The following is a 22211-nucleotide window of genomic DNA, read 5'->3' as shown; positions in this document are numbered from 1 at the left end:
GCCTTCGCCATTCTTGTTTGGAATGTCATGGTTTTCCATTGGTCATTATTCTCTTATCATGTACCCTAAAGCACACGAGGTAGGTAATCATTAATAGTCCTTGAGTGCCAAAATCGAATATTATTTTCAGAAAGCACGTTCTAGGTAATGCTCCATATCTATCACATTATCTGACGGAGAAGCCACGATACCTATGACAATGTTTAACACGCTATCTTTTCCGCTTCCAAGTTCTTGGGACTTGATGACGCATGTTCGGAGCTCCAGACTATTCAGACGATTGACTGTGACATGGCAAGGTCGCAGCGAGAAAACACATGTACAGTAGCATTCCGCTCAAGGCTCAAGGTCAAGATAAGTTCGATGATGTCATCAATAAGAGACCATTAATCATAGAGGTAGATGTTGTAGTGGGGGTTAGGTGGAGTTATGCAGAGGTAGGTACGGTGACATCGATAGCCCTAAGTAAGCGTCATAGAGGGGTCTAGCAGTGGGGATTCAGATCGGTGTCGAGGCCCAGCGTAGCGCCCAGGAGATCAGACAGATTAGAAAGAGAGAAAATAAGATTTATTGGGATCGGAATGCAACTCTAACATATCCAGAGATAAATGTATATGTGTAGATTGTGGTTCTGGAACGGAAGTTGGGGGGTTCGGGAGGATTGGTAGGATATGGTATGCAGTCCGGTGAATCCCAAAACCTTACATCAGGACTGACCTAAGTGCGCTTCCACGGCCTGGCGGGAAATTCGATCCGTTGTTGATCCCTGGACTTCCAGGGCGGCTGTAGTTACCCGCATTTAATTTTGGGCTTCGGGGCTGTGTGCTTGTTGAGCGTGTGGATGGGCGATTTTTGCGGATCTCGCGGAGCTCATCCTCTTTCTTCTGGAGGAGATCTTCACGGACAGAGAGCAGGGATTCCAGTTCTGAGATGCGTAAAAGGTGGCGGCTTTCGTCGTTCTTAATATTTAGCTCACGGAGTCGAGTGACTTCGCCAGCGACTTTGCGTTTGAGTATCTCATTCTCATCTCTGAGGGCGCGGAGTTCGTTCCCTGAGTGAGCCGCCGCATTGGATGCTGTCTGGTACTGCTCACGGGTGTACTCGGCCTGTTTGCTCGCAACGTCGGCCTTTCGTTCTAACGCCGTGTTTTCTGCCGTGAGACGACGGGTTTCCTCCCTGGCCTTTTCTAGTTCTGCAATGTCGCCACCGCCGGTTTTGAGATCTTCTCGGGCTTGTGCTAGCTCTTGTTTCAGTAGAGTGCGCTCATCTTTGAGCTTTCCGATCTCCTCATTCTGTTTCTTGATTCTCTGCTCGGCGTTTGTTTTGTTTTCAAGTAGACGGTCACGCTCCCGTCGGATAGTATGTAGATCCTTCGTTCGGGTTTCGTAGCGATGCTGAAGCGTCTCTAGAACTTTCTCCCTCTCCAACAAACGAGCCTGAGCCTCGGCCAGTAGTTTTCCGAGTTTCTGAATTTCAGTTGCGTTCTCGGACCTCATCTGTATCAAGTTCTGATCCAGGAACTGTATTTGAGAGTCCAGTGATTGAGAAGCTGCCTTCGAACTGACTGTGACCTGGCTTATTTCCTGAGACTCACCCATTCTCGCTTTCTTCGAGGTGGGTTCAATAGAGTCTTCCACCTATAATATTATTAGCCACAATCGTGATCAGTAAAGGGTAGCAGTTTCCGCTCACAAATCCACGTTTCTGAGCCACCGAAGTGCCAGGATTGTTATCTTCAACGTCTAAATGTTCTCCATCCTGTGACGGTTCGTCCAAAGTCCCTTGACGCAGAGGCTCGACCAGCGGCAGTGACCATGAGGTATTGAAATTGTCTGAAAGAAGGCAGGCTATAATTTCGTCTGCATCTTCATGCACCCCGAGGGCATCATCCTGAAGCTCTCCAACGATGTCATAAAGTTTCCCCGAGTACCGGAGAATTGTAGAAAGATGCTTTGCTGTGGGAGGCCCCGGGCAACATAGCTCAACATGTTCACTTGAATTGGCAACCATGAGTCTGATAATTGGTAACAAGTGCCCATTACGAGCGAAGGTCGTCCGCATATGTTCCACAGACGGATTCTTTGTGTTTAACGAGGAGTCGAGCGCAATTATTGCTGATGGTGCTTTGTATGTTTCCACAATGCCATCGCTTTGGGCCAGTTGAACTCCGAAACTGAGAGCACCTTTCACCATGGAGACCTCTACATTGGTGCCACTGCCCATTTCCTCGCGTGCGCGTGTGTAGGAAAATCCTCTGCCTTGCAAATAGCGCTCAACGATCCTTCGAGTCTTTTCTCGTCTGACCATGACGACTAGATGGATGTCGTGTGCGCTAGCAGCTTTGATAAGGTAATTCAGAAGATGAAATTTGGCGCTTGAGTAGTCCGCCCAGCCAGCTTCCTCGTCTAGTTTTGAGTTCGTATCTTTCATATGCTCCGCAACATTGATATCAGGATGAGTTGTTACGTTGCTTAAGCGTTCGAGTACTTGCTGCAATGAGGATGCGGCGCGTTCCAGCTGCCACTATTATTAGTCTGAGTAGAAAAATGAACAGACTCTGCATCTGCTTACCTCAGACTGTAAGCCGTTCTTCAGCCCAGAAGTTACGGATTCGAGAACTTCTTTTGATTCTTGTAGCGCCCGTCCGTAATCATCCTTTACTCGCGAATCCATTGGAAGCGGCACAGCAAACTCGGAGGGACCAAGATCAACAGACCCTGGAGCTTTCTCCTCTATGGGATCCATTGTCAACGCGCTCGGGTGGATGGTCTGGACTGTCTCGGATATATGCGTCTGAGCTTCCGTCTCTTCTAACGAGGTCTCTGGCACTAATTCCCTGACTGGGTCAACATGAGAAGGCACTTTATCCACCCTTACGCTGAGAGGCGCAACCGTTTCGGGTGCAGGCGGAGGTTCGGAAGCTTCAATATCGCCCGGAGAGGATGGAGTTGCACTCGCTTCAATTTGCAATGTCTCAATTGTGCTCTTCTCGCGGACTCTGGCATATAGGTTCCTAATTTTCTCCTGAGGCGTTGACCCTTCAATATGACTGTACTTCTCCATGGTCTCGGCAAGTGAGCTCCCTTGCTTGCTCTGGTTTTGATCATCCATTCTAGCCGGCGTGGATGGAAATCGAGTAGCCAGCGGGTGTGAACTTGGAGCGTCACGCCTCAATCCCCCGTCTGTATTCCCGGGCGTACGGCGGGATAAAAAAGGGAGTTCACTTGAGATTAATGACCTATTAATTAGAGAGCCCTGTGACGGAGAAGCACTTGAGGAGATACCAGTAGAGTCGGCGACGGCCCGCGCGGCAGGTGTAGTAAACGATAGACCTATCGAGCTGTTCGCGGACGCTGGATCTAATAAGTGCGTTTGCGAATAGCCTAATGGGTAATTAGGGGCAGTGTTCACAGGTGCAGTACTCGAATTACTTCTCAACGAGTGCACATTCACCGGTGAGGTTCTGGCCGGGAGAGTGCTAGAGAGGATGGAGGAAGAGCTCGCCGAGTTCAACAATAGCTGAGAGCCGAGAGTTCCTACCTGAGCGCCAGCCGGTAAAAGCTGACTATGCGGGATTATGAATGGATTAGAGGGGGTTTCCGGGATTTCCGTCCGAGGGCTAGGCTGCACGATCGTATTCAGTCTCTCGCGTGAAGACACAGAATCTTCAATTATTTCTCCAGATATATGGTCTTCGGTGCCCCCGGCAGACCCTGTGACGATCAGAGCCTCGTCCTGGATTGGCGGTTCTCCAAATTCGCCTGGAAGGAGATACTCTGGCGGAATGGATGCTCTCGGATAACTGTCAAATACGTCTTGATGTTGAGTTCTTGTCGGCGATTTGAGGTCGAGCAATGCCTGGCTAGGGATTCCAGCAGGAAGGCTTGACAGTGGGGGTTCGTTGATTTCCTCGAGTTGCGTCTCCAATCCAGCTTCTTGCGGGACGAACAAAGGGGAGCTCGAAGGCTGTGGGGGTACAGTTTCCGGGACAGGGGTCTCAGCACACTCGTCAGAAAATGGACGAGGCGATTGTGGTGATGATTGTCCAGTCGAGACGTCGCGCCCCGCAGCAAAAGGTTGTTCTTGTTCCCGTTTCTTTTCCTCCCAAACCTGAATCGCTTCTGGGCTAGCGTTTTCTTTGGGTTCCTGGTCGAGGTGGACCGGTTAGACGACTTTCCAGAGCAGCGCGATACCAAGTATCACAGGGAAACCCACCCAACTAGGCGTATAATTCCCTACCCAGTCAATCAAGTAATGGGTTTTAGTTTCGTCCAATATACCGTTGATTTCGTACTCCTCGTCGGATGCTACCTCTCTTTCGTTTGCGCTACTGTTCTCTTCGTCACTAGAGGCAACAGTGTAGCGGTGGTTGCGAGCTTTCTTGTTGCGAGGAGAAGAATTATGCCTGGGTGTTGGTGATGCCTTGCGCTTGTTGCGCATTATTTTATGCGTGCGGAGAAGGAACGGCGCATCTGTGTTGGGGCATATTGTCTCCAGAAATGTTACAGGCAAATTATTCAACAGGTGGATTGACGCAAATCAAGCGGTAGCCCACTAGAGCGATCAAAGGCCGAAGTACTCGGGCGTAGTGAGGAGTAAACAGATGAGTGAGGAGAGAGAGTATGGACTCGCTGGCGGAGAGCTTGCGGGTGATCGTCCACACGTGACCTGCTATCAGTTTATCGGCAAACTCCACTGCCACTTATCTCGGTCTTTCTCGGCGTCTACTCGGAGTTATTGGTATCTGTTATAGATTCAAGGCATGTTAGTAACACAAGCAGCTTAGCTTGATAGTTGATAGTGCTGTTTGCCTTTATTGATCAGTGAACTATTCTGCGGCCTTGCAATGGATGTACCAAGTACCGGCTTTGAATATGTATATATATATATATATATATATATATATATCGTGTTGTATTCTTCTTCTATATATCTAATTAACCCCGCATTTAAGTAATTCGAGATTCTGTACGGTATTCACGGAAAGTGATTTTGCTCATTGCGCCATCTTTTGAAGTCATACCCAAGCTGCTCCAAAGTCTTGATTGAGCGCCGTTCTTCGCCTTTGGTAAAAAACTCTTTGCGCATCTCAGGGACCATTTCTCGTATCCACCTTTCTTTCTCACCCCAGCGATTGCATGGCTTGCCATTGCCATCATCGGTGAGCCCAGCGCGTGTTTCGGCCGCGGACGCCCAGTCATGAAGCATGTTCATGTAGTCGGCATCTAGTGGATAGGGCATAAGGTGGAATGCCGTACAATCACCTTTCTGGGCAACAGTTGAACTTTCCCATGACTCCATCTCGGTCTTGGATGGAAGTTTGAGGCGACCAGACCAGACACGGGAGATGACAGCAGCCTGGTTCTCAGATAGTGGAAAGGGAATGATTCTTTGAGGCAGGACGGGAAAGACAAGGGTAGGATCAGGGATATAGAAAATATGCTGGTAGGTGTTCTCTACCCTGCGGCCATGCGTAACGACCGGGGGATTGAGAGAGGACAGAAAGGGAAAAGAGTAAAGAAACCCGGTGCAAAAGACAATTGCATCGATGCCACTCTCAATTCTGCCATCCGCAAACCGGACAGCCCTCTCGTGAGTACCTGGCGGAAGGAACTCCACAATCTCGGGATAATATGCCTTGTCCGTAGCGGTCGAGGGTGAAAGGTAGAGATCTGTCCGCTGTGATGCGAGAACCTTTCCTTTGCAGACTTCGTTAATCTGGTTACCGATATCAAGCCCCGAGGCGGAACTTCCAATAACGACGACCTTCTTGCCACTAAAGGGTTTCGGAGAGTCATAGAACTTGGAGTGTATAATAACGCCCTGGTAGGCATTATTCCAGCTCACGATGCCTGGAATATCCGGTAGATATGAGACATCGAAATGACCACTTGCAGCAACAACAGCATCATATGAGGCAGTTGATGTGGTCTCGTTGCGCAGACTTTGTGTCGTCACTACCCAGCCCCCTGTGCTGCTATCCCTTTGGATATCCAACACCTGGGTCTCGTACTGGATATGTTCCTCGACGTCTTTTCCATACTCCCTCACATAGTCCTTCACAGTGAAATGCCTTGGGAAGTCCTGCTCGTCGGATGGAAATTGCCTCTCGCCAAACGCCATCAACTCTTTTGGCAGATTGGTATCCAAGGTGTCATATATCGGGGAGATAAAGGTGGGCTCTTGGTTATCCCTGTATTCATCCTTGGGAAGCCAGACTGGTTCCTCGAGGGTTTGTGTTGAACTGAGCTGCGGCACCGGCGTTGGGACAGCTTCCTTGAGCTTTGCAGGGCTATAGTTCCAGACTCCTCCTGAATGGCTTCTTCGCTCAAAGACATCAATTGTGTCAAAGTATTTCTCAGCCAATAGATACCTTTAGAACTATCAGCAATGGAAACCGTCTTGGATAGGGCTTTTGTATACTTCACAGCAGCAAGTCCAGCCGGACCAGCGCCGACGACCGCGATACGGCGAATCTGCTTGGATAATGTCATCCCACCTGGTATCGATGTCCAGTGTTGATGGGCAAATGCAAAGTGTCCTGAACAATTTGGAGTCTTCAACTGCCCACACTGCCACTAAAATGGCGTGCGTGCCTCCCGATGCCGGATCTGATGATAAAGCCCCGCTGTATGCATAGTTCGCTGCCAGGGATCAGGCCACCAGATTAAGCAGACGTGAAAGATTGATGATTCACAAGATCTATGTAAACTTATAGCGATTGTAGGCGCTGAACGATATTGAGATACTGACTGAAGACGTTGAAATACCATCATCATAACCATGGTCCCATACTGGGACTGATAATACAAGGTATCATTACGACCACAATACGTCGCTAACAATCGAAGCTCCCGGGCGGCTTGTGATCATCGCAGCTGCGGGCAAGCTCAAACGCGTCTTCAAAGCCTGCTTTTCACAAAGGCCGCCGCTATCTTTATTCACTTCCGACGCCTGGCGCATCAAACCCTATCTTCGGACTATGCTGCGCCTATAATCGAGAACCATGAGAGATGCAGATTGATTCCCCGCGCCGACGATGGACACCACCGACCAACCTCCAGTGTCGGAGCTACTACGAACCGCCGTACCAATCGCACAGCTCTCGCCCGACAATGACCGTCTTTCAGAGAGCTCTGTTCACTCCATTGTAACGCTTCTATGGCCATATTCGTCGTCCACCAAGACCCTCAGCTTGCTCCTCGCCGAACCCGATTTCCGCCTTCGACGAACAAACGGACAAGTCAAAGTGTTCTTTCATGGCCAAGTGGCGGAGGAAGTTGCAAGAACTCATATTGGAATTGGCGATAAAGTCTATCTAAGTCTTTTCGGGTCAAGATTGACGAAGAACGATGCGGTGAACCAGACACCCGGTAAAGGCGTCTCGTGGGACGTGCACTTTGATGCCGCGGCATTTCTGGAGGTGAACTTTCTAGCGCCCGGGTTTCTGGCAATAATCTAATTTGGTATAGGTCTGGCGCGACTCCAAACTTTTCTCGACAGTCAAGGTAGATCGCGAATCGAGTACACCTCCGCCTACGGATAACATAGCGCCAAGTAAGCCTGTTGCTAATGGCGGCGCGCACGCATTCGGACCATCTGGGTCAACGTCATGGCAGTCACCGGCTTTTCTGGGGAGATCTCGAGTCTCGTTCGGCTTCACTGATCCGACCACGGATCCAGCCACTGACCCTTTGGTGGAGGAGGATGGCTTTGTACCAGGGAAAGGACGAAAACGACCGAGGTTCAGCATGCGAAGCAACGATTGGCGTGTAATCGATGAACCGGAGAGTCCTGGAGACAAAGAGCTACCGGAGGACTGGATGGCTATATTCGACGAAGAGCTGGAAAAAGGATCGGACGCAGACGAGGAGCCTGTCGTTCATACTAGTGAGGGTAGCGCTATACGTGCATCCCCCGCAGATGTCCCTGAGAATGCGCCAACTGTAAACTCTGATGCCCCCATGGTAGATGCTGGACCAGATGTATCAGCATCTCTATCAGGTGAGCCTGATGGACCAGGTGCATCAACTTCTGTACCGAGTGAGTCTGCTGAACCGGAGGCATCTACATCTGTGGTGGGTCAGTCTGCTGAACCAGATGCATTAGCCTCTGTGGTTGGCGAGCCTGCTGAGCCGGAAGCACCAATCTCCGTGACAGGTGAGCCTTCTGGCCAAACAAAAGACGACAACACGCTATTTGTCCACCCTAGCAATGTTTCGAGAAATGTTAACGAACTCACAAAGCTCGTCGGCTTGGATCGAATTTCTCATCTCCCTACGGATACGCCGCGCTTACAACCTGTTCCTTCTCCTGGGCTTCCGCTCCCTTCTCCATTTACTACTACCTCGAATAGCCCTAGTGGGTATTTTGGATCAGCCGCTGAAACACCCCCTGTGGCCCAACTGAATCCACCTGCGGTATTTGCCTCGGAGGACGTGGCTGAGCTAGACGACTCTGACTCTCTGCCGAAAGTGCGACCGCATGGTGAAGCAACTCACACAGACGAGGATGACGCTGTAACGGTATATACTGACGACATGCAAATTCTGCCCTCTGACAGGCCTTCCGCTCTAGATTCGGTCGATGGAACATCCAGTCCTCAGCCCGTAGGTAGAAAGGCGGTTACAGACGCGGTTGTAGATGACGAACAACCTGACGAAACAAAACGGGCGTCCGGTCACTCTGCCGTTGATTTTGCGGAAGCCAATCCGTCTCCGGCTCAACCTGCAGAATCAGGATCCGAGTCTGGATCAGATTCGGAGATCGATGAAGACAAGGCTTCTGCAAGGAATGATTCGCAAAGCCTTGATCGCAAACAAGTGGAATTCAATGAATACCAGACATCTGAGCCCCCGGATCAGGGAAACGAAGGCGACCAGAATGAAGCTTCTGATGGTTGGAGTGAGGAAGGCGGGGCTGCTGACGAACCGGAAGTACAGTATGACAAACGACTTGCCAATAAAAAATCACTCTCACCGGATGAAAGCCGAGATATATCTTCAAGTCGTTCTATGGAGTACGATGAAGAGGACGAAGAGAATGTAAGTGACAGGAGCGACGAAGAGGCGAGCAACCTTGGGGAATATGAGGATGACTACGGGGGCGATGAAGATGAAGATAGAGACGGGGAACGAGATGAGTACTCGGAGTCAGAAGCTAGATCTTCTTCTTCTGATGATGATGATGATGAATATCTCAAAGTTTCGTTAAAGGTTACGCAGCCGGAAATTATCGTCCTGGACAGTGACAGTGAAGATGAGCCATCTACCCAACGCCCAACTGCTACCGGCATGCAAGAAGATGAAGAGTCACTAAGCGAGGGCTCGTACGACTCAGAGGATCAAAGCCGACTGGGTAAAGATCTAGACGATGAAGCTGGCTCCGAGAGCGCGTCTGAAGAGGAACGGAAGTACGAGCATGACATGGAGGATTATGACCAGAGCACTGGACATGAAATGGAAGCGGAATCAGAGAGGTCAGATGATGGCAAAGAGTACGGCCTATCTATGGTAGACGAACACCCTATGGATGGGTGGAAATCCGAGCCAGAGCAATTCGAACCGAAGAGGATGGACGAAGACACTCAGAACGGCTTCGCTGAGCCCACCGGGGATTCTCATGAGCCCCTCCCCATGGAGTTTGAAACAACGTATGCCGAACCGCCATTGGACCCTGATCGGGACGTGCCAACCAACGAGTTCATGGCTGTCCATGAATATCAGGAGGATATTCAAGTGGTAACAGAATATCCACCTCCGCTGAACCATGACTCTCTGGACTATCTGGCCACAGTTTCGGAATCTGCCGAACGCCTCTATTCTGTATCTGAATCTGTTCAGCCTGCCACTCACTTGGCGATTGATCCAAGTCTATACGAGATTGGCAATGCGCAAAGCGAGGGTGCACAAGGCGAGGATACCAAGGCAACTGTCGCCGAACACTATCTGGGGAGCCACTCCATTGAAGACGATAATGAATCTGCAAATGAGTCTTTGGGGAGCGCACGTGAGAGGCACCTAACGCTACAACTGGATGGTGCGACACCGCCACTAGTTGTTGAATCCTGGAAGACGTCCACGTCAACTCGAGATGAAATCCGGCAATTGATCACTCCAGGGCCTTCTCAAGTCGTTGCCGGCGAGCAAGCTGCTCTAACTGAAGCTTCTAGTCTACCCCAAGCCTCGGAAGACATGCTGCCAACTCCATATCCAACCCAAGACATCCCATTGAAGGTGGAAACAGAAGAACCGTCACACTCCTGGCCGAGAGAGAAGATGACTCGCGTTCCAGAGGCCGAAAACCCCTCACCGATTCTTGCTGTCAAGTCAGAGGAAGAGCCAAATGTCAAACGCGAAGACAGCGAGCCTGAACCGCCGCTGATTGTTGGCAACGAAGTACCTCCATCGCTTGACGCAGACCAGGAGCTGCAGGCTAGCATCGAAGTCGACGAAGAACCCGAGGGGGACATCGACGACGCTCCTTATTCCCCAGGAGACCGGCGATGGCCAGGCCTGCGAAGCAAACTCTCCTACTTCGCACCCCTCGCCACCCTTATCGATCACTACAACGCCTTAGTAGACACCATATCCATCGCCTCCGAAGCCAACCCACCGACCAAAGCCGGCTCCGGGAGCAAAGACTTCGTCTTGACTTTCCAGATCACAGACCCCTCAATGGCCGGCGCAACATTCTACGCCCAGATCCTCCGCCCCCACAAATCGGTCCTCCCCACCCTCCACGAAGGCGACGCAATCCTCCTCCGTAATTTCCGTGTCAAAAGCTACGACCACTCCATAATCCTCGTCAGCGACAGCACAAGCGCCTGGGCTGTCTTCTCTAGTACCAACGAAGACGACGACGCAGACATTTCCGGACCCCCTGTCGAATACGGCGCCGAAGAGAAGGAATTCGCTGCGGAAATCCGTCGGTGGTACCGCGAAGATGGTATCGCCATGGTAGCAGATAGCCAGCTCCAGGCGTCTGTGGGCAGGGAGAGCAGAGCCGAGACGCCGATTAGTAGTCGGGCGCAGAGCGATGCGGGGAGCATGGATATGGCGATGCGTGAGTCGAGGGGAGACACGTCTTCTAGTCGGGGATCGAGACGGCGGAAGTCGCACCGCCGTATTACGATCCATGAGTTGAGGGATGGGAGGAGGTATACGGAGGTTGGGTCGACGCCGGGGGAAGAGAGTATACATGAGTTGCGAGATGGGACGGTTTATGCTAATCTGTGAGTGGGTTGCGTTTGGGCTATTTTGTGCTGGAGTTGTGAGAGGGTTATATCCTGGTATGTTCTCAAAAGTAAGGTATATGAGGATAGCATTGCATGCAGTTGGTCAAATGTTGTTTAGGAATACTGGATATCATGCAATACGAATGTTCAACCCATGCAGTCTATCTACTATTCTCTATGACAGCCCAACTATATACCCCGTCTATCTACATCTTCGACTTATCGGCAAGGAAATCGATATTGATAGCTGCCTGTATCAGCTGGTTGGCAATGGCCGTAGGAGGCGGCAATCTCAGCCCACCCTCCTTGTACCCTGGCCCAGCAGCTTGATCCAAGTTACTCGTGCCGACCCTCAACGCCTCCTCAACTTCCTCAATCGGGAACCACTTCGCATCCTCCAGCTCAGGGTCGTGCTCGAGGTTGATATTCTCATGCGCAGGGTCGCTGACCTGCGCAATCGCGCCGATCATCAGGTTAGCCGGGTACGGCCATGGCTGGGTAGAGTGGATGATGACACGGGAGAGCGTGACGCCGGCTTCCTCCCAGACTTCACGGCGAACAGCGTCCTCTACGGACTCGGCGGGCTCGATAAAGCCTGCGAGCGTGGAGTACCAGTTTGGCGGGAAGCGCTTCGAGCGTCCGAGGAGGATGCGCTTCGCGTCGCAGGAGATGACGGCCACGATGATGGTGGGGTCAGTTCGGGGAAAGGAGAGGTTGGAGATGGTCGTGCGGGTGCTGCAAGCGGGCTTCTCGGCTGGCTTGCCTTCGGCTACGCGGGCTGCGTCGGTAGGTGGGCAGGCGCGCTTTGTGCCGGAGTTGACGGAGATGGTGCGGCTGCCGCAGGTACCGCAGTAGGTGTTGCGGTTGTTCCAGTCGGTGAGGGCGCGGGCCTGGGCGTAGATAGCGCCTGCGGTATGTTGTTAGCTGACGTTTCACAAAAATTGGAACATGCAAGTTTTCCGGCATACCTTCATCAGCAGAGAACGTCATCGCCACCCTCGCCTGCAGAAAACTCAGACCCTGGGCCTCAAAGCCGCTAAGCACCTCTTTCGCATTGGCCTGCTGCTCCTCCGAGCCCTTCGGCGAGACATCGAGGGCAAAATACGGGGTCCCGGAGTAAATCTTCCAGCTGAACCCGTCCGGCTGCTTCTTCGCCTCATCTACACCGAGGAAGATAAGATGTGGCTCCGTCTTACGCGAATCGTGCTCCTTGAGTATCTCCTCCTCCGACTTGTCATAGATTGTCTCGGAAATAAGCTTGCGCACTTCGTTGAACTTGGCATAGTACAGCTCGGTAGGGGACCTTGTAAGTGGCGCTAAGTCCTTAAGAACGACGAATCGGGTCGTCGGGTGCTTGAGAGCGGCAGAGAGGAAGGGGTGGTCTGACCGGAGGAACGAGAGACGGTTGAGAGGAGAGCCTAGAACGTCAATCAGTATTCATTATTCGCAGTTCAAGACGAATGATGTTATCCATGCCCGGGACTTACTCGAGAAGTAGTTCACGGTCTCTTTGCCGAACCGCCGAGCCAGCATGGAGTCAGCCTGGACGTGCGCGGGGTTAGGGAGCTGCGAATTATCGGACATGCTGCATGTATACACGAATGATTCAATGTATCTACAAGAATGAGATTTCGAGAAAGATATTCAGGGAGGCGTTTGAACCCTCTCCTTTCCTGCAAACAGAATCCCGGCCCTTCTCCGATGCGCATTAATCAGCGATCTGAGCCGAGGGAGGGGTAGCCCGCTCTAACCCCACACACGTGACTTGCGTCATGCCGGGATTCGGAGAGCCAACCGTCTCCAATAATTCTGTGTCTCGCATTTGCTTGTCGAATTGGCTTCGTTGGCGGGCGCCGGAGAGCTCTTGTGCTGCTTTTGTTTCTATCGATTGGATTATTCCTGATCCCTACCCTGTGATACAAGATGGGCCGCCTCATTACCCTTGCAACATGGTTCGCATCGCCGATCCCTAGCTCGTCTCGTGCCACCGTGCTCTTAAAGCTAATGAACAATCTATAGCTCCCTGAACCAGTGGGCTCTCGATTGGGAAGGAAATTGCGAGAGAATTATTGAAAGTATTCGTCAAGCCAAAGCTGCGGGAGCCACCCTTCGTGTCGGTCCAGAGCTCGAAATCACCGGTACGCTTTCCCGCAAGTATCCTGTCGATCGAACGCACCGATACTAAAGTCCGAATAGGATATGGAGTTTTGGATGGATTTCTAGAAGGAGATACGTTCCTTCATTCTTGGGAGATGCTTGCCCGGATCATCGACCACCCTGATTGCCAGGACATCGTTGTCGATGTGGGTATGCCAGTCCGACACAGGAATGTGCGATACAACTGTCGGTCCGTTATACTTCGCTAGCATGATAATGCCGAGTGCTGATACGCTGAAAGTGTAATCTTTTATAACAAAAAGATTATCCTGATTCGCCCTAAGATGTGGCTCGCGAATGGTATGCACCCGTGCACTCACTTGATTTAATCATATTCCTTGTCGATGTTCGGATGTGGCTAACAGATGTCTCTTTAGATGGAAACTACCGAGAGATGCGTCACTTCACCCCATGGCAGCGACCCCAGGAAGTCGAAGACTACTATTTGGAGCAGATCGTTGGCAAGATCACAGGACAATACAAGGTTCCCTTTGGCGATGCAGTTATCAGCACGAGAGATACTTGCTTAGGTTTGGAGACATGCGAGGAGCTTTTCACACCGAATGGGTATGTAATCAGGATTGGATGGGGTAGACCTGGCTGCTAACTTCAGTTCAGTCCTCACATTCCCTACAGTCTTGCGGGTAAGTTCACTCCCACATCATAGCACTTCGCTGGCCACTGACTTGTGTAAAGGTGTTGAGATTATCTCCAACTCATCCGGAAGTCACCACGAGCTGAAGAAGCTTGATACTCGTGTCAACCTCATCACACAGGCCACAAAACTGGTAAGCAAGTCATCCGAGACATATGAGCCACGCTTATGGGAGTCAGAGTGGTGGTATCTATCTATATGCGAACCAACAAGGATGCGACGGTGACCGACTCTACTATGACGGATGTGCCATGATCGTCATCAACGGGAACATCGTAGCCCAGGGGTCACAGTTCTCGTTGAATGATGTTGAGGTTGTCACTGCAACTGTGGACATCGAGGAGGTACGTTCGCCATCTCTAATTGCGTTATAATGTACTAAAGGGGCCAGGTACGCACATACCGCGCCTCAACGAGCCGAAATATGCAGGCTAGTCGGCAGGCTCCATTTGTCCGACTTGATCTTGACATGCGATTGTCCCGCTCGGACGAAGACGCAGACCCTGGCCTTGCGCCGTCTGAGACGCTTGTGCCACGCTATCACGCCCCGGAGGAGGAGATCGCCCTCGGTCCTGCCTGTTGGCTGTGGGATTACCTCCGAAGAAGCGGTGCTGCTGGATTCTTCCTCCCTCTGAGTGGTGGAATTGACAGCTGCGCTACTGCAGTCATTGTACACTCAATGTGCCGAGAAGTTATCAAAGCTGTTCAGCAAGGTAATCAGCAAGTTATAAGGGATGTCCGCAGACTCTGTGCGGAGCCAGACGATTCAACGTGGATTCCTACTACGAGCCAGGAAATCTGCAAGTAAGTCCACAATTAGAAAGTCAACATTACGTCCCGGCATAGCTGACTTCCGCAGCCGCATCTTCCACACCAGCTTCATGGGCACCCAGAACTCCAGCAAGGAGACAAGGGACCGGGCAAAAGAATTGGCCACCGAAATTGGGTCGTACCACATTGATTTCAACTTCGATACCGTCGTGACGTCGCTTACGAACCTGTTCACTGTCGTTACTAGCTTCCAGCCCAAATTCAAGGTTCATGGTGGTAGCAGGGCGGAGAACCAGGCACTACAGAACATCCAGGCTCGTCTGAGGATGGTCCTCTCTTACCTATTCGCCTCACTGCTGCCCACGGTCCGCCAGCGCCCAGGCGGAGGTGGACTGCTTGTTCTGGCGTCCTCCAACGTTGATGGTATGTGCACTTCCTCAATATCAAATACATCACATACTGACAGTTCCTAGAATGGTATGCTCTACCCGTCGTGATAAAGCCAGAATTCTTCTCCTCCCATCTTACTTACAAACTCTTCTAGTCTACGCGGGTACCTGACCAAATACGACGCAAGCAGCGCCGATGTATGTTCTTCTTGCTTACCCTTCCCCCACTGTATACTAGTCAACTAGCAAAACTAACACGAACTCCAGCTAAACCCTATCGGCTCCATCTCCAAAGTCGACCTCAAGAAATTCATCGGCCACTCCTCAACCTCCTTCAACATGCCCATCCTAGACCAATTTCTCAATGCAACACCCACCGCCGAACTCGAGCCCATCACGGCCACATACGTGCAATCCGATGAGGCCGATATGGGCGTCACCTACGCCGAGCTCGGCACATTCGGTTACCTCCGTAAAGTATCCAAGCTGGGCCCGTGGAGCATGTACGAGCGCCTCCTGCACATGTGGGGCAACGAGTACTCTCCCCGCGAGATCTACGAGAAGACACGCCACTTCTTTTACAACTATGCGATCAACCGTCATAAGATGACTGTTATTACGCCCAGTTATCATGCCGAGCAGTATAGTCCTGATGATAACAGGCATGATTTGAGGCAGTTCCTTTGTGAGTGACACACCCTCACCCATCTCTGCGTCTTTTCTTTCCCTCTTACGGTGTTCTACCGGTTTAATTGGATGACCGAGGCTAATAATTGATGTCCAGACCCTCCTTTCACGTGGGCATACAAGAAGATGGAGGAGAGCGTCCAGTACTGGGAAGAGAAGGGTTGGACGGCGGGCAAGGCGCAGAAGAAGAGCGTCAAGGCGGATTAGACATAGATCCATATTGTCTCACCTTATTGATAAATTGTGGAATAGATAGACTAGGATGACGACCTGAAGACGGAGCGATCGATTTCCTCAGAAAGATAAAGTTACGACGCCTGCGTGTATATTGACGCTGTATCGGGATGGCAAGTGATTATCCAATAACCTGCTAAGCGTTATTTATATCTGAGGGGGCAAGCATAAATAAAGTATAGCATGAAATGATTTGAAATCGATTCAATCTGATAAACGACCAAGAACCAACGCCCCTAAACGCTAATATTGATACAAAATATGATCATAACTGTATGGTCGTTGCTGATCCCGGGCTGGTAGTGCGCAGCAAACGTCATCATAGATTCCAATAAGAAAGGTCCTTATGCGACCTAGTCTCGCCAGAACCATCCACCTTTCTCCTGGCCGGGCTGCTGACCAGAGTTCTGGTCTCGCTGCGGCGGATTGACAACCTCCGTGGACGTATTACTTTCTTCGCGGCCATCTAAGTACCTCGTCGTCCTTACAATCCTCGTCTGGATAGAACCATCGGGAAGATGCACACTCTTCGTCCTCACTGTGTTTGAGACGACGTAGTTCTCCACAGACGGTTTTTCTACTGGGCTTTCTGTAGTGATTGGTGCTGCTGGCGGTTGAACAGGCGCGTCAGTAGACTCAGACTCGGATTTCGACTCAGGAACAGAATGCTTGTTCCCGCCAGATACAAGTTCCAGCCAGCTCTCGGTGTCGTCGTTGTAGTCGGATGCTGGAGGAGAGACTCTGTTTGGTCCACTCCGTCGGTCTGCCAGAAGGAATTCTAGAAGCGGGCTTTGGTGCGCGCCGAAAAATTCACGTTCGCGGGCGTCGATGTCTGCAAGGAAGCGATCGTATACATCCAGTTCCGTTGCAGGTTTAGTGTTCGATTCTTCAGCGGCCGGAAGGGTCTTGTCTGGTGCCGGAACAGAAGGGGTTTTGTCGCCGCCACTTTCCGATGGATCAAATATAATGCTTGACCACGGCTGGTTCTCCGAGGCCGAAGAGAATTTCCAATGCTTGCCCAGGCTACCGCGTTTGATCAGACCACCTAGCCAATCTTTCCGGGGCTCTGATCGAGCAACTGCTGCGGTGTTACGATCCAGCATAGGTTCTCCATTCTCAAGTCGCAAGAGATCTTCAAAGGCTTCACGCCACCTCGACTCATCAGGATCAAGTTCGTCTTCGGACGACAAGCTCATAGATGACATGAGCGACGAGAAGACCCCCTGCTCTCGGTGGGCCCTGTAACGCGCCTGGCGCTCCAAATGCAGCGGCGAGTAAGGACTGAACATAAGATAGTTAAGCGGCCACATGGGAGATTCGGCACTCGTCATGCTCGAAAACATTGGGTGGTGGTACATTCCGAAGAGACGGGCCGTGGTATGGTCGTCAAGCCATAAGCGGTCGAAGAACGAGTTGAAGAACATGTCGATATTGAACCGGTTATCCGGGTCATACCATCGTGACCTGGAAAGACGAGCTGGGTGGTATTTATCGTTCTGCGCTGAAGACTCAGTGATTCTAGAACTGGATGGAACCGCTTCATCGGTCTTGTTTCCATCACCGTTATACTCCTGGTCTTGGCGCTGCCGCGCGCGCACTTGGTCGCGATAAGCTTGGTCGTCGGAGAAGATAGCCCAATGGCCGGACTGTGGAGACGTAGCAGACGAGGGCAGCCCCATTACAGACTGCATCATGGAGGAGATTTGTTCATCTGCGAAGCGACGGAACGCGACGAATGGGTTCTCGTCGTCGTGCCATTGGCGGGAGTTCTCAGGCGAGGAAGGGGATTGCTTGTTTCTGGGATCTTCCTCGCCAGCCATATTGAACGGGTATTTGAGATTCTATCAGCAGATTAAGTATACTGAGTTCGAGCTCGGTCAACGATTTGCAAGATGTATTTGAACAGTGGCAAGTGCTGTTGATGGATGAGCTTCGAATCTTCTTGAATCCGATCTTTGAAGCTGTTGGGGATCGCCCCACTTGCTCTATCCCCACGTGATGTCTACTGGGGGAAGTGGACTCCGTCATCAGGCATCATCAGGCATTGGAGATTCGGACTATTCTACACCCAAAGAAAGGTACAAGCCATGAACGTTAAAATTGGGAGGAACGCAGATAGCCTTAGGCGTTTCGCAGTTATCTAATCCTGCTGCATGCAAATGATATGTATATAGTGTAGCAGACTACTGGTTAAAGCTTTCCATCTCCTTCTTCCTCTTCTGGCGCTCGCGCTCCAGCTTGCGGAACAACGGGTGATGCTGTTTCTCCCTGAGCTGCTTGTTCCTGCTCTTGTTGTATTCAATGTATGCCATGTCCTCACCACCGGCCAGCCCACTGAGTGTAGCGGCACTCCTCTTGACACCACCCTTGGCTCTAGCTCTGTTGCCGCCGGATCGTTCAGAGAAGAGGTCGTCCGTGACGTTCTCTACGTCTGCGGAGCTTTCATTCTGCAGCATGACTTCTTGCAATAGTTCGCGGCGCTCTGAGGGTGTGGCGTACGCAAGTCCTTCCAGGTTCTCGATGCCCTGTAGATGAGTGATGACCTTGAAGGCGTACCCTTGGTCTACCAAGAATGCCTGACGTTTGGAGGAATAAAACATCTCGTCTGTGTCTTTCGAGACTAGAGAGTAGAAGAACGCATTGAAGCCCTCGTCGTTTCGGCGCTTGGCTCGGAGAATACGACCTAAGCGTTGTGCTTCCTGACGACGGGAACCATAGTGTGAGGAAATTTGGATTAGGCAGGTAGCCTCGGGTAGGTCGAGCGAAGTGTCACCAATTTTAGAAAGGAAAATTGTGTTGACTTGCTCGTTGTGTTGGAAGTTCTCAAGGATACGCATGCGCTCATTCTGAGGGGTTCCTCCGTAAATGTACGCCTTTTTAAGCTTGAGCGCGTACTTTTCAAGGGCGTAGACGTTGTCCGAGAAGACAATGACTTTATCTCCTCGTTTTTCATGGTAGTCGATAAGGAACTGGCACGCCTGGAACTTGCGAGGATTCATGGTATACAAGAGAGCGGCCTTTCTCGACTTCTCTCGCATGTATTCAGTATAGAACTCAGTGGTCATTGGACACCAGACTTCGGCGCATTGGACCTTCGCAATATGACCTTGCTCTGCAAGCTCCATCCAGTTTGCCTCATATAGCTTAGGGCCAATGAGGAAGTTCAAATCTTTGATCTTGTCATCTTCACGTAGAAGGGTGGCAGTCAAACCCAGCTTGCTTTGAGTGGCAATAGCAGAGGTGACCTTTCGGAACATGATAGCGGGCACAACGTGGACTTCGTCAAGAATCATGAGACCCCATTCCCGCGACTGGATCCAATCCATCATCTTCTGTGCGTCGTAAGACCGTGCTCTCGTTTGCGAGACCATTGAATAGGTGGAGACAATGATACCGGTTGATCGGCGGAATTTCTCCTTGTTGTCGGACGTGAAAACCGCGATGTCGCCGGGATCAATATTCGACCATCGCAAAAACTCGTTCCTCCACTGTACGACTGACATGGAACTAGTGCAAAGGATGATTGTCCCCTTCTTGATCGTGCAGGCAGCGGTAATTCCAACCAGTGTCTTTCCTGCACCACAAGGTAGGACAATAATACCACTCTTCGCACGCCCGTTACCAAACATCTTACTCAGGCTCTTCTCCTGGTAGCTTCGGATACGGGCCGCTGGCTTTAGATCGATGTCAAGCGTCGGGTTAATTTCATCATTTCGGAAGTCATATTCCTCCAGCGCCGGACATCCCATGGCTTGACAGCGTGCCTTGACAGGTTCGACTGCCTCATTTGGAATCTCGAAGCTATGGACCTGTGCCTGCTCGTCATCGTCATCGTCATCGCGGATAGCTAGAAGAATATCATCTTCCGCACGATTCCCAGTTGTCTCGTCCACAGGTTTCTGATCCGACGTTTCTCTAACACCAGCAGCATCCCTAGTTCCGGGAATGACAAGACCGCCCATTTTAGGAGCTGCTTGCTGGGTGATACCCTCTGATGCCTGCACGCGCTGAGATCCAATAACTTCATCCTGAAGCAGCATCTGCAGCATATCCGGGTCGGTACTTTCCACGAAAAACCGATTATGCTTCAAGACGACCTTGATCTTTCCATACGACTTTGTGAATTCCACGATGAACGTTTTGATCGATTCCGGAAGTGGCGTTTTCGTCAACCGGTCCAAGAAGTTGATGATATCCTGCGGGAGAAGGCCAACCGACACAGCAGCATATAAACTGTTACCCGTCAATCTATATTCATGTAAATGTGTAGGACGCGACAGCGGTTCGGCGATCGTAGTGAGGAAGTCTTGCGCCTGCGGAGCGAGCGGGGAGAAACTCTCGAGGGTGATGGTGCCTTTCAACGGATCGATCCATAGAGGGCGGTTCGCGTGGTCGGATTTCAGAGGGAGGGAGGAGAAGTCTTTGTAGCCAAAGTTCGGGTCTTGGTTCTGGGTCTTTTTATTGAATGATTCGAGAGAGAACTTGTCGACCAGGCCTAGCAAGTCAGCTTGACTATTGTCGTAAAATATTGCCCGTTTTCACCTTTCAGGTTATCCTTCTTCGTATCCTGCTCCCAGTCGGAGTACTCATCGCTACTGCCAATTTCCGGAGCGTCAGGTACGGGCGTGGGACGTTTCGACGTTCTACTAGACCGACCACCTAACCGAGGTCAGCCTACGTCTGTGAGACGCGCGATAAAAGCCATACTGTCAGTCGCCTTGCGTTTGACCGGCATGTCGTGGAAGATTGGGTTGGATGATTTCTTTTATGCAGTGTCTATCGTCTATATGCAAGAATCCGCGGTCAGAGACACCCCGGTCTCGGCTCTTGCGGGCTACCAGCGCCCAGTTGAGCTCAGAACAAACAAATCATTCCTTTCTAGAACGTCGCGATTCGTTGGTGTGAGATCTCTCGTTGCCGTATGGAGATCGAACGGTAGTCAGCGACGACTCAAAAAAGAGGTTGGGTAAGATATTCAAGAGAGGCGAAACTGAGAAGACAAAGAGGCCTGGATGAGGCTCCGACATGTGACCCGCTGTCACGCTAGCTTGATTTTGGCTTTAGAGGCGCCAATCTCGGAATGGCGGCCTTAGTAAAGCGGCTTGTAATTAACTGTTGACGTAGTTTATTTTCAGTTACAACCTAGCTGGCCTAGTTTCTCCCACAATCAAAATCAACTGTCAAAATGAATACGGTATGTTGAAGAACGCCCATTGAAGCTGTCCATGTCAGAGAACTAACTCTGCTGTCTGAATGACCGATTAGATTCGATCCACCTGGTGAGCGGACCTCAAAACATCTCCGGAGCATCTACCACCGAACATGGACCGCTGACAACAATCAATTCATATAGGGTAGGCTGGGGCACTCTCTGTGTCGGTATGTCTCTTTTATGAACCTCGCAAGAGCCAAACCTAAACCTACCCTCGCAAAAACCCAGCTAATACCGTTGATACCAGCCGGTGGCGGTGCCTACTACTTCGCTAAGAAATCAATCAATGCCGACCGCCAGTCGCGATTCGAAGCCGATATGAAGAAGAAGGCGCAGCTTGCTGCAATGGAGGCAGAACACCGCCGCCAGACAACCAGGCCCGAACCTATCTCATCGCCCTCGGATGACCCGAGCTTCAAGCGCGCGAGCCGGGCACGCCACCAGAACGCCGCGGACGATGTAGCATCACCAAGCGACGAGGCAAGCCACGACCCGGCACCCACGCGTCACGAGCCGGAGACCGAGGATGATAGAATACTGGAGAAGGGGAAATATGAAGCTTCGCGTCCCTTCCGACCTCCGCCCGGCAACCGGCTATGAGGACTTCCCGAGGATCTTATAAAATGAACAGTCTGTGGGGCTCGTGAAATGCGGGGGCTCGTCTTGCAGAGCCGAGTGGCCTGGGCTTGTACTATATTTCTGTACATAAATTGAACAATTATGTGTTTACAGGGTCCTAAATCTACTCCACTCATGTAAATGATCCGGGGAAGATTGTCACACATTCTCTAGGCGCTCCATATAGCGTGGTGTCTTATCATTATACTATCTTCAGCCCAGGAGGTTTCTCTCATCAAACATTCATATATG

The 22211-nt window shown here is 51.1% G+C and overlaps 8 protein-coding genes across 8 annotated transcripts; 3 read left to right on the top strand and 5 right to left on the bottom strand.

The window, feature by feature from the left end:
• Positions 1-142: 142 nt before the first annotated feature.
• Positions 143-4579, bottom strand: BDW74DRAFT_156388 (uncharacterized protein). Its single transcript, XM_073724987.1, has 4 exons — positions 4216-4579; positions 2572-4146; positions 1693-2517; positions 143-1637 (listed from the first exon to the last, which is right to left on the bottom strand). The coding sequence occupies exons 1-4, from the start codon at positions 4438-4440 to the stop codon at positions 702-704; spliced, it is 3561 nt and encodes a 1186-aa protein (XP_073582161.1). The 5' UTR covers positions 4441-4579; the 3' UTR covers positions 143-701.
• A 335-nt stretch (positions 4580-4914) lies between these two features.
• BDW74DRAFT_40417 (putative flavin dependent monooxygenase) lies at positions 4915-6578 on the bottom strand. Its single transcript, XM_073732702.1, has 2 exons — positions 6424-6578; positions 4915-6373 (listed from the first exon to the last, which is right to left on the bottom strand). The coding sequence occupies exons 1-2, from the start codon at positions 6492-6494 to the stop codon at positions 4978-4980; spliced, it is 1467 nt and encodes a 488-aa protein (XP_073582160.1). The 5' UTR covers positions 6495-6578; the 3' UTR covers positions 4915-4977.
• Positions 6579-6719: 141 nt separating this feature from the next.
• BDW74DRAFT_40409 (uncharacterized protein) lies at positions 6720-11711 on the top strand. Its single transcript, XM_073732701.1, has 2 exons — positions 6720-7423; positions 7473-11711. Exons 1-2 carry the CDS (start codon positions 7040-7042, stop codon positions 11235-11237), a joined length of 4149 nt encoding a protein of 1382 aa, XP_073582159.1. The 5' UTR covers positions 6720-7039; the 3' UTR covers positions 11238-11711.
• BDW74DRAFT_40402 (NAD(+) diphosphatase) lies at positions 11340-12875 on the bottom strand. The gene is made up of 3 exons (XM_073732700.1): positions 12724-12875; positions 12205-12654; positions 11340-12143 (listed from the first exon to the last, which is right to left on the bottom strand). Exons 1-3 carry the CDS (start codon positions 12818-12820, stop codon positions 11443-11445), a joined length of 1248 nt encoding a protein of 415 aa, XP_073582158.1. The 5' UTR covers positions 12821-12875; the 3' UTR covers positions 11340-11442.
• A 220-nt stretch (positions 12876-13095) lies between these two features.
• On the top strand, positions 13096-16199 carry BDW74DRAFT_40365 (glutamine-dependent NAD(+) synthetase). Its single transcript, XM_073732699.1, has 14 exons — positions 13096-13188; positions 13256-13374; positions 13433-13583; positions 13635-13693; positions 13771-13960; positions 14012-14037; positions 14090-14181; positions 14228-14392; positions 14440-14852; positions 14908-15242; positions 15293-15296; positions 15364-15406; positions 15476-15893; positions 15993-16199. The coding sequence occupies exons 1-14, from the start codon at positions 13160-13162 to the stop codon at positions 16100-16102; spliced, it is 2154 nt and encodes a 717-aa protein (XP_073582157.1). The 5' UTR covers positions 13096-13159; the 3' UTR covers positions 16103-16199.
• A 1-nt stretch (position 16200) lies between these two features.
• BDW74DRAFT_40361 (uncharacterized protein) lies at positions 16201-18159 on the bottom strand. The gene has a single exon (XM_073732698.1). It carries the CDS (start codon positions 17947-17949, stop codon positions 16483-16485), a length of 1467 nt encoding a protein of 488 aa, XP_073582156.1. The 5' UTR covers positions 17950-18159; the 3' UTR covers positions 16201-16482.
• A 71-nt stretch (positions 18160-18230) lies between these two features.
• BDW74DRAFT_156378 (TFIIH/NER complex ATPase/helicase subunit SSL2) lies at positions 18231-21105 on the bottom strand. The gene is made up of 3 exons (XM_073724986.1): positions 20837-21105; positions 20672-20788; positions 18231-20624 (listed from the first exon to the last, which is right to left on the bottom strand). The coding sequence occupies exons 1-3, from the start codon at positions 20862-20864 to the stop codon at positions 18313-18315; spliced, it is 2457 nt and encodes an 818-aa protein (XP_073582155.1). The 5' UTR covers positions 20865-21105; the 3' UTR covers positions 18231-18312.
• A 165-nt stretch (positions 21106-21270) lies between these two features.
• Positions 21271-22072, top strand: BDW74DRAFT_156375 (uncharacterized protein). The gene is made up of 4 exons (XM_073724985.1): positions 21271-21323; positions 21395-21408; positions 21483-21508; positions 21589-22072. Exons 1-4 carry the CDS (start codon positions 21315-21317, stop codon positions 21939-21941), a joined length of 402 nt encoding a protein of 133 aa, XP_073582154.1. The 5' UTR covers positions 21271-21314; the 3' UTR covers positions 21942-22072.
• The last annotated feature ends 139 nt before the right edge of the window (positions 22073-22211 follow it).

Source organism: Aspergillus multicolor, assembly GCF_047715735.1.
Source record: "Aspergillus multicolor strain CBS 133.54 unplaced genomic scaffold BDW74scaffold_19, whole genome shotgun sequence".
Classification (NCBI taxonomy): Eukaryota; Fungi; Ascomycota; class Eurotiomycetes; order Eurotiales; family Aspergillaceae; genus Aspergillus; species Aspergillus multicolor.
Note: the sequence above shows the minus strand (reverse complement) of the source record. Positions and strands in the feature narration are given on the sequence as shown.

Coding starts and splice junctions, on each gene's coding strand:
- BDW74DRAFT_156388 (XM_073724987.1), bottom strand. CDS start 4,440: ATGCGCAACAAGCGCAAGGCATCACCAACACCCAGGCATAATTCTTCT. Junction 4,147..4,215: donor GGAATTATACGCCTAGTTGG/GTGGGTTTCCCT, acceptor CACCTCGACCAG/GAACCCAAAGAAAACGCTAG. Junction 1,638..1,692: donor TGGCTCAGAAACGTGGATTT/GTGAGCGGAAAC, acceptor ATAATATTATAG/GTGGAAGACTCTATTGAACC.
- BDW74DRAFT_40417 (XM_073732702.1), bottom strand. CDS start 6,494: ATGACATTATCCAAGCAGATTCGCCGTATCGCGGTCGTCGGCGCTGGT. Junction 6,374..6,423: donor GCTGGACTTGCTGCTGTGAA/GTATACAAAAGC, acceptor ATAGTTCTAAAG/GTATCTATTGGCTGAGAAAT.
- BDW74DRAFT_40409 (XM_073732701.1), top strand. CDS start 7,040: ATGGACACCACCGACCAACCTCCAGTGTCGGAGCTACTACGAACCGCC. Junction 7,424..7,472: donor ATGCCGCGGCATTTCTGGAG/GTGAACTTTCTA, acceptor AATTTGGTATAG/GTCTGGCGCGACTCCAAACT.
- BDW74DRAFT_40402 (XM_073732700.1), bottom strand. CDS start 12,820: ATGTCCGATAATTCGCAGCTCCCTAACCCCGCGCACGTCCAGGCTGAC. Junction 12,655..12,723: donor GACCGTGAACTACTTCTCGA/GTAAGTCCCGGG, acceptor TTGACGTTCTAG/GCTCTCCTCTCAACCGTCTC. Junction 12,144..12,204: donor GACGTTCTCTGCTGATGAAG/GTATGCCGGAAA, acceptor AACATACCGCAG/GCGCTATCTACGCCCAGGCC.
- BDW74DRAFT_40365 (XM_073732699.1), top strand. CDS start 13,160: ATGGGCCGCCTCATTACCCTTGCAACATG. Junction 14,038..14,089: donor CATTCCCTACAGTCTTGCGG/GTAAGTTCACTC, acceptor ACTTGTGTAAAG/GTGTTGAGATTATCTCCAAC. Junction 14,182..14,227: donor TCACACAGGCCACAAAACTG/GTAAGCAAGTCA, acceptor TATGGGAGTCAG/AGTGGTGGTATCTATCTATA.
- BDW74DRAFT_40361 (XM_073732698.1), bottom strand. CDS start 17,949: ATGGCTGGCGAGGAAGATCCCAGAAACAAGCAATCCCCTTCCTCGCCT.
- BDW74DRAFT_156378 (XM_073724986.1), bottom strand. CDS start 20,864: ATGCCGGTCAAACGCAAGGCGACTGACA. Junction 20,789..20,836: donor CAAACGCAAGGCGACTGACA/GTATGGCTTTTA, acceptor GACCTCGGTTAG/GTGGTCGGTCTAGTAGAACG. Junction 20,625..20,671: donor GAAGAAGGATAACCTGAAAG/GTGAAAACGGGC, acceptor CTGACTTGCTAG/GCCTGGTCGACAAGTTCTCT.
- BDW74DRAFT_156375 (XM_073724985.1), top strand. Junction 21,509..21,588: donor CTGGGGCACTCTCTGTGTCG/GTATGTCTCTTT, acceptor CGTTGATACCAG/CCGGTGGCGGTGCCTACTAC.